Source organism: Rattus norvegicus, chromosome 8, assembly GCF_021556685.1.
Source record: "Rattus norvegicus strain SHRSP/BbbUtx chromosome 8, alternate assembly SHRSP_T2T, whole genome shotgun sequence".
NCBI classification, from domain to species: Eukaryota; Metazoa; Chordata; class Mammalia; order Rodentia; family Muridae; genus Rattus; species Rattus norvegicus.
Window position 1 is genome coordinate 21,764,388 of NC_141541.1, and position 8,249 is coordinate 21,772,636.

Below are 8,249 nucleotides of genomic sequence, written 5' to 3' on the forward strand. Positions count from 1 at the left end.
TCTAGCTAGGAGATCCCTTATAGCTTGCAATTTCTCTAGGCCATGTGCTTCTCCATTTTCCTTCCACCTCCTCTTCCTCAGTCCTCCTATTTCTCTCTCCTCTCCTTTATCTCCCTATTTCTCTAAACCTGTTTGCTCTGCCTTTCCCTTCCACTGCCCAGTCACTGGCTCTAGCCTTTATTTTACAAGTTAAAACTGAGAATTTTACATGAACTCATCTTAGTACCAGGTCCAGTGCAGCCCCTTTTTGGGGTACAGAATTAGCATCAAAATACAAACAGCACCAGGGCAATCCACAACAAAACATGATATATTGTTTGTTTTTGAGTTGACACTCAGTTCCAGCTAAATGCTACATCTAACTGGTAAACCTATGTGTCAAATGATATTCATAGTTCTTTGAGAGTATTATGTATATTCTCTTACATGTTTATATGGGGTGTATGCATGTGAATGTAGTCTATTATAATGGTATGTGCAAATTAATTTCTCTTAAAGTGTTTTGTTTGTAGAGCCCTAGTAGTTATTTACTGTTGTTATGGATTAATATTCTGATGTCACAGTTGTTAAACTTTATTTTGCTGTTCTGTAACTAGGTCCATTCAATATTAGGTGTGTGTGTGTGTGTGTGTGTGTGTGTGTGTGTGTGTGTGTTAATTATTCCTTATTTTACAGGAAGAACATTTTTTCATTATAAAGTTCTATAGTGCATTGATAATAAATGGTCAAACAACATGTAGTGCTTCTCACAGACAAACAGGAATGCCTTATGTTACTATTGAGTGCTCTGGATAAGAATCCTTGTGTTCACCTAAAGTCCAGTGAAGAGGTTCACATGGCACACATTCATCACTTCTCTAAGTTCTCTGACTAATAATAGTATAATCCTGATTTGCACATAAGAGAGTGAATTACCTTAATACTCTCATCTATAGAGTATGTTCTGGGAACTGTAGTGTAGGTATTTTCTGAATTGAAATATGCTACCCTATGGGAAACAAGAATGCCCTAATTTACATTGTGAGAGGAAGCTAAACAGGGAAAACTCAGGAAACCTTCAGGATTCAAAATTTTTAAGAGCCATTCTCCACATTATGATTACTGCTAAAGAGGAAGTTTGGATGTGAATATGACCATATATTGGGAAAGGATTCCCAAGGATGCAGTTATTTTCTTGTACCCCAAGCTGAAGTAGGGCATTTGTTGTTAGAGCTGACTCTGAGTCATTCATACTTGTATAAGTGATCTGCACTTATTCATTAGTTTGCAAGTGAGCCAGGCTTCATAAAATTGTTTCTTTGGTCTAACTCTGGCGTCCTATATGGGGTATCAACATTTGTTTACATCTGCACTGAAAGTCACACACCACAAACAGGGCAAACATACAGGAACCGACACAACCAAAGATGTATTTGGGATTAGATGTATTTGGGATAGTCACATGAGCTCTCTATGCTATTTAAGATACACACCTCAAGTTGATCGTTGTGAGTGTGGGATTTTATTTTGGACAGTCTTTGTAAGGGCTTCCCGTGTGGTAGGAGATAGTGTGCCTCGCTGCTTTAGTAATAGTTTCATGGTGCATTATATGGATGATTAGATATGCAACCAAGGCTGAGACATATAAGATTGGGGAATTTGGGGGAAGAATTTAAGGGTGACTGAGTTTGATTTCTGTTGCTGTGATAAAATGTTGACCAAAAGCCTCTTAAGGGAGGGCAGGATTTACTTTATCTTACACATCTAAGTTACAGCCTATTATTGAAAGAATTTAGGGTAAAAACTCTACGAAGAAACCACAGAGGAATGTTTGTTTCTTGTTACTCAATCATAGGCCATACTCAACTAGCTTTTGTAACTATGGGCCCTGTGCCAATACACCAATCACAGTAGGGTGGGCTCTCTTCCACCAATCAAGAAATTTCCCAAGAGGTCATGTAGGCAGTTCCTCAATCGAGGTCCTCTGATGACTGTTGAGTTTGTAAAGTTGACTGTGAAGAAGGCTAATTAGAACAGTCTTTTTCTTCATACTGTGGGGAATGACACCTTCCTGGAGTACATTGCAACAGTAGATGTGTACTAGTAAAAATGCCAATGGACTAGAGAACATACAACTCCCGAAAGTGGCACTGTGGGACAAAATTGTGGATGAACTACAGGTATGTCTTGCTATTATAACTGGCAGGGTACATGAGGAAGAAGACCACTAACTAGACCTCTGTTGAAGAAACCTTCCTGCAATCATGGAAGTTCAAATCCATGAGAAGAATTGAACAGTCAAAGAAAGAGAACAAAGTAGAAATGATCGAAGATATTCTTTAGTTATGACTTTTAATATAGAAGAAGCATGTATTAACATGAAGGTGGGTGTCTTTATTGTCTTCCACAGAAAACTACATCTGAACTGCTTAAATTAGAGAAAAAATATAAGAGTACCATTGAAGATTGGCATGTGAGACTATGGAACAGAAGAAATCATTAATTTAAGTGGGAAAGAAGAGAAACTAAGGTAACATGTCTATAATTTCTTCCTTGAGTAGTTGGTAGCTATAATTTGAAAAGCAACTATATATATATATATATATATATATATATATATATATATATATATATATATATATATATATATATATATATAAATTAGTTCCACACAGGATGACTCAATAGTCATTGAGATGTGAGGGGAGCACTTGGACTTTCAGTAATATCCTCTTGAATATTAGGGATCAGGAAATAATCGATAAAGAATAGAACAGGTACAGCAATAGGTTGGTGAACAATAACACTTGCTATGTAGGACTTATCCCTAGAACCCACCAAAAAAGAAAACTGACCCATGAACCCGGAATTCTCTGGCCTTATCTCATACATCCTGGCACATGTGAACTTCACACACTCTAATGCATTGTTTTTTTTAATTTAGGAAAGTAATTTTTAAAAATTAAAAGAAAAAACAAACCTTCAGAGGTCCTTCCCATTAGAAACAAATAATCATCTGTGTTATACAAAAGAACATATGAACAAAGCAAAACTATCTCAGCAAGGCAGTTCTTTTTTGGGAAAAAAAAATAGGTCCACTAAGCCTAAAATGGATTAGCATAAAAACTTGGCCAGGATAGATTCTATCTTTATCCCAAATGAATGTGTTCGTTACATTTTATCTTACAGGTTGAAGCTCAGCTTCATGATCTGATGCAATTGCCTAATTGTTGGAAAGGGGATGTTCATGAAACACTATTCCTTGTGAACCTCACAACTTTCAGAAGAGGGAAAAACATGAATTACTTTTGATAAAAACAGAAAAATGTTCTAAAAGTCATTTTGAGAGCCCAGAGATGGAAACTACTGAAAAATTGAATTACAATAGGTGTGGGGATGGAGAGGTTGCCTGAATATGTGGCTACCCTGTGAGCTCCTATGATCTAACTGAACAAGACAGAAGGAAAACTCAGGCAACTTTTGTATTTCAGAATCTTGTCTGAGTATGCCTGTCATCTGAATGGAGAATTCATATTCTTTCCTAGGAATCTTACATGCTGTACTGTCTTGAATGAAGCCAAAGTACCAATACTCCCACTTGAATCCTAGGAGTTCTTTCCACCTATGATTTTTTCATGAAGTGGTAGGGGGTGACAACATTACCAGAAAATTCAAGGACTAACCTCTAAGTTCCTAGAGTTAAAGCTTGTACCCCATAAGTAGAAACATAATGGGACCACAAAGAATCTATGCTGGCATGGATATCTTATCTTATATAGTCTTTTACTTGACTGCAGAGAAGAAAACATTTAATATTCCCATGAAGCAACAGGATGTACTTTAAGATTCTTCCCTTAAGTTTGATGATGAGTAGCACTCAATCATTTCCTGAGTCAGTCATTTTTTTTAAATGGGTCCTATAGAAATTAAACGATTCTGGAGAGATGAATTGCTCTTCAAATGCATTTAAAAAAATTGGAGAGTTACAAGAGACAGAAGTTCTTGGAGAGAAACTTCAGTTTAGAGGGATAGATTTGTTTTACAAGTTTATCAGGGCAGGGATTCATACGGCATTGCCCTGTGTGCTAGGAGTCAGTCAGAAAGGAGTTAGAGAACACTAAATTTATCCTTTCGTTTGACTATCAGTGGACGAGGCTTACCTACTGAAACAAGGAGAAAAGTAAGGGACAACAAGACCACGGCAGATACCTAAGAGTTGGAACCACTATTTCCTAGTGATGGAGTAATCCATACCCAAAGCCCATAGAATTGGTAAGGAACTCTCCATAAGGTAAACGTAGAACCTGTTATAAGAGATACAAGGCATATATGTTTCTTTATTTTATTCTTATTCAATATTTAACCCACTAAAATCAGGTTTACTCCAGTAACCATAGCAGCAAATACTACAAAGAAGTTTAGCTAAGTCCAAAAAATTCTGGCTTCTTCCAAACCTGCTACATTATACTTTACTGAGATGTCAAACCTCTTCCATCTTGGGACTAGCCTCCATCTTAAAAGAAAAAAGGTCTCGCATGTGAACTCAAGCTACACCCAAGTACCAGGAAGGACCCCATCCATGGCTTGTCCTTGGCTAGAGTTATTGCCTAGCTATGACCTAGCACCAGTTAATCAAAGATTAGTCTGACAGTTTCAGATGTATTCTCAGACTGTGATTGTTCATGGTTTTGCTTCACTGTGTGCACTTGTTGGCCTAAGCCCCCTTGCTTGCTTTCCATTCCCTATAAAACCTTATCTTGATGAGGACATGGGGTTGCTCTACCACCCATCCTTTTCTGTCAGGGTTGGCAGAGAGGCCATGCTTGAATGTGTAATAAAGAGAACCCAGTATGATGACATCAGAGATGCCTCTTTGGTAGACTTTTGGGGCTTTGGAACAGGCGTGACATTACTACTGTGATAAATATATATTTAAAAAAATTTCTCAAAGGACGGAGGTCGTTTCTTGAGCAGATTCAGAAGTTCAAGTCTATAATTAAATCTCATTTGTTCCTGGACAGTGGTGTGGCAAAGCATCATGGGATCAGTGTGTCATCATTGACAGCAGTGTCCAACCTGTGGCCCAAGGGCAATATGCAGGCAAATGTAGCTAAGGAAAGTTACGAATACAGTCCATGATAAAATTGCAAACTTACTTAAAATACTTCTATGTGCATTTAAAAATCTATGTTGCAGTTCTTGAACATGGACTGTGTAAACAATAACATCACAATGTCAAAGGGTTGGGAATGTATTGTATGTGCACAAGATGATCACCTAGTGATGCTTAGTAATCAGAGGGTAAGAGATAAGAGCTATTACTGAGATGTAATTTTCAAGCCTAGGGGTGGTGACACTAGCTTTCAATCACATCACTTGGGAGACAGAGGCAGGTATATGTCCAATTTCCAGGCCAGCTTGGTGAACACAGTGTGTTCCAGGACAGCCAGGACTACACAGAAGAATGCTGTTTCAAAAATAAAAGCTGAACCAAGGCAAAGAAAAACAAGATGTAATCTTCAAAACAAACCTCTAGCAATCTACTTCTATTCAGATTTTGAGTGCATTCAAGCATTAAGCCATTGATTAGGACAAAGTCTCCAGGATATAATAAACATTGTAAATGACCTCAAGGGCATCCAAAAGCTGTTTTAGAAGTTTGTTTACTTCTACAAACATGCCTTATATCTCACCATTTAATCAAGTTTACCAAGAATAACCATAACATTATGCCTACATGGCTAATTTCCATTCCTGATATAGTCAAACTCTCCTCAGGACTTTCTCTTCCATTGGATTCTGATTCATTACACTAAGCAATTCATTTATATCTAAGAAGATATAGACAAAGTGGGGATGAAGGCAGTAGCCCTGATGTCAAGGTGGATCACTGAAAAATGTCTTCTTGGATACTTAAGTCTCAGAGACACGTCTCATTTCTAATTCCTGGACTTTATAGATACATAGAACCATAAATATAATGAGGACCTGAAAGTAGAAGTGGACTTGTTTGGAGATTCTACCAAGGGAGTGCAGCTACTCATGCACCCTTGACCAAAGACTGGTCCTCCTCTTTTCCAGGAAGGTTCTCTTTGACCTAGCATGCAGGTTTGAGAAGGATGCACATGGAGTGGTGAGGGGGAAAGGGGACCCCTGCCTAGCCAGCCAGATCAGCCCATTCAACCCTAGCGATCAATGGAGTGACAGATGTCACAGTCAGATTTACCTCACATCCAGGACATACACATACAACTATCAAACCCAGACAATATTGCTGTTGCCAAGAAGTGCATGCTGACAGGAGTGTGATATAACTGTCTCCTAAGTGGCTGTTCCAGAGCCTGACAAATACAGAGGCAGACACTTGCAGCCAAGCATTGGATGGAGAACAGGATCCCAATTTGAGGATTTAGAGAAAGGATGGAAGGAGCTGAAGGTGTTTGCAACCCCATTAGAACAATACCAACAAACCAGAGCTCCTAGGGACTAAACCACCAACCAAAGAGTACAGATGGACAGATCCATGACTCTAGCTGGATATGTAGCAGAGTATTGTCTTGTTTGTCACCAATGGGAGGAGAAGCCCTTGGTCCTGGCAAGGTTCAACCCCCCAGTGTAAGGGATTGTCATGGTGGGGAGGCAGAAAGGGGTGGGTGGATGGGTAGGGGAATACATTCATAAGAGAAGAGGGGTGAGGGGGTTCTGGGGGAAAAAAGGCAGATGTAGAAATGACTCTAGGACAGGAATGATAGTATGGTAGAAGGATATAAGCAAATATGTCAAAGTGCATTATTAGTTTTTGAACTCAGGGATTCTCTGTCAAGCTCTTTCTCTCCTAGGGCCAGCTTAGGAAACCACATTGGCCTCAAACTCACAGGGATCTGCCTGACACTGCTAGGATTAAAAGTATTTACTTGGGTTCGGTCCCCAGCTCCGAAAAAAAAAAAGAACCAAAAAAAAAAAAAAAAAAAAAGTATTTACTACCACTCACAGCCATGTTTTGGTCTTGAATGCAAATAACCTTATGTGGTTCTATATAATAACAAAATGAATGTATTTTTAAATTAGCTATAGGACATGGGCTTGTAGCTCATAACAGAGAGCTTATATAGATGGATAGATAGATGACAGGTATAACAGCATCTATATTAATATCTTTATGACATCAAATTACTATCACTTAAAAGATACTCTAGACTTGTATTTAAAATGGGAATCTTTATTGATAGTTTAAGATTGCAGTAGTGTTCCACAAAAAGAAATGCTGTAGAAAGATGCATCTCATGGATTAATTTTCATTAATATAAGTGCAATATAACAACTGAAAACCCTGTCATGAAAAAACAAAACAAAACAAAAGTTCCTTGAAGAACTTACAGAGGCCTCAACAAGTGTTTTCCACTCATGTTTATTCCCTCATGCTCTCTGTCTGTCTGGCTAGCCTGTCTGCCTCCAAGGCCTCTGCCAGTCTCTTCCTGGCCTTCTTTACCTTCCAGGCCTGTCTCTGAATGTCTCCTGTGGTTACTTTCCGTAGGAAGTAAGAAGGTGACAGATGGAGAGGTACTGGTAATGTCACCCCTTGACTGGAGAAAGATGGTGACAACTGAAGAGCCACATGCTCAGTTGTTTCCAAGTATGGGGGCTGGTCAGAGGTGACTTGTCCAGAAGTTAGCTGATCCTTATCACCACTTTGGTTGCTGGCTTCATCCTGCCTTCCACGTGCAATTCTCTCTACTGCATTTGCAAGCTCCAATGGACATGATAGGTTCTCTTTACTGTCTCCTCCAAATTGAAAGTTTTTCAGTCTCTCCAATGCACAGAGCTGCTGGGGTTTCTTCAGCTTTGCTTCATCTCTCCTGTACCGGGTTTTATTTTCAGGGTATGAAGTTATTAGGGTCACAGGTTGTGGGAAGATGCAACTGGTCAACCTCAAAGGATTTCTGAGAGTAGTGCCAGATCTATGTTTGGCCTTTCTCTTGCTCTTGGCTACTTGAATCTTCCTTCTCTTCTGTAGTCTGCTGGGTATCATACTTCCTGTGAGTCTTCCCTTTAAAAATAGAGTGAAGTTTAAACACAGTATGTAATCTACTCCTGGTTACAGAGAATACGTTTTTAATTTATGGATCTGCTACTATCTCTTTTCTCTCTGAAGAACTAGGTCTCAGATCACAGCATTGCCTAGCTCCCCAAGACTGCTGCTAAAAACACTCTATTTCCCAAACTTTTAGGACACATAACTCATGTGACTATCAAGGGTATGAAGTTCGGGT

At 38.9% G+C, this 8,249-nt stretch overlaps 1 protein-coding gene across 1 annotated transcript; it reads right to left on the reverse strand.

Moving 5' to 3' along the window:
* Positions 1-7,384: 7,384 nt before the first annotated feature.
* On the reverse strand, positions 7,385-8,020 carry LOC100363016 (methyl-CpG binding domain protein 3-like 2-like). The gene has a single exon (XM_087564005.1). It carries the CDS (start codon positions 8,006-8,008, stop codon positions 7,388-7,390), a length of 621 nt encoding a protein of 206 aa, XP_087420131.1. The 5' UTR covers positions 8,009-8,020; the 3' UTR covers positions 7,385-7,387.
* Positions 8,021-8,249: the final 229 nt, after the last annotated feature.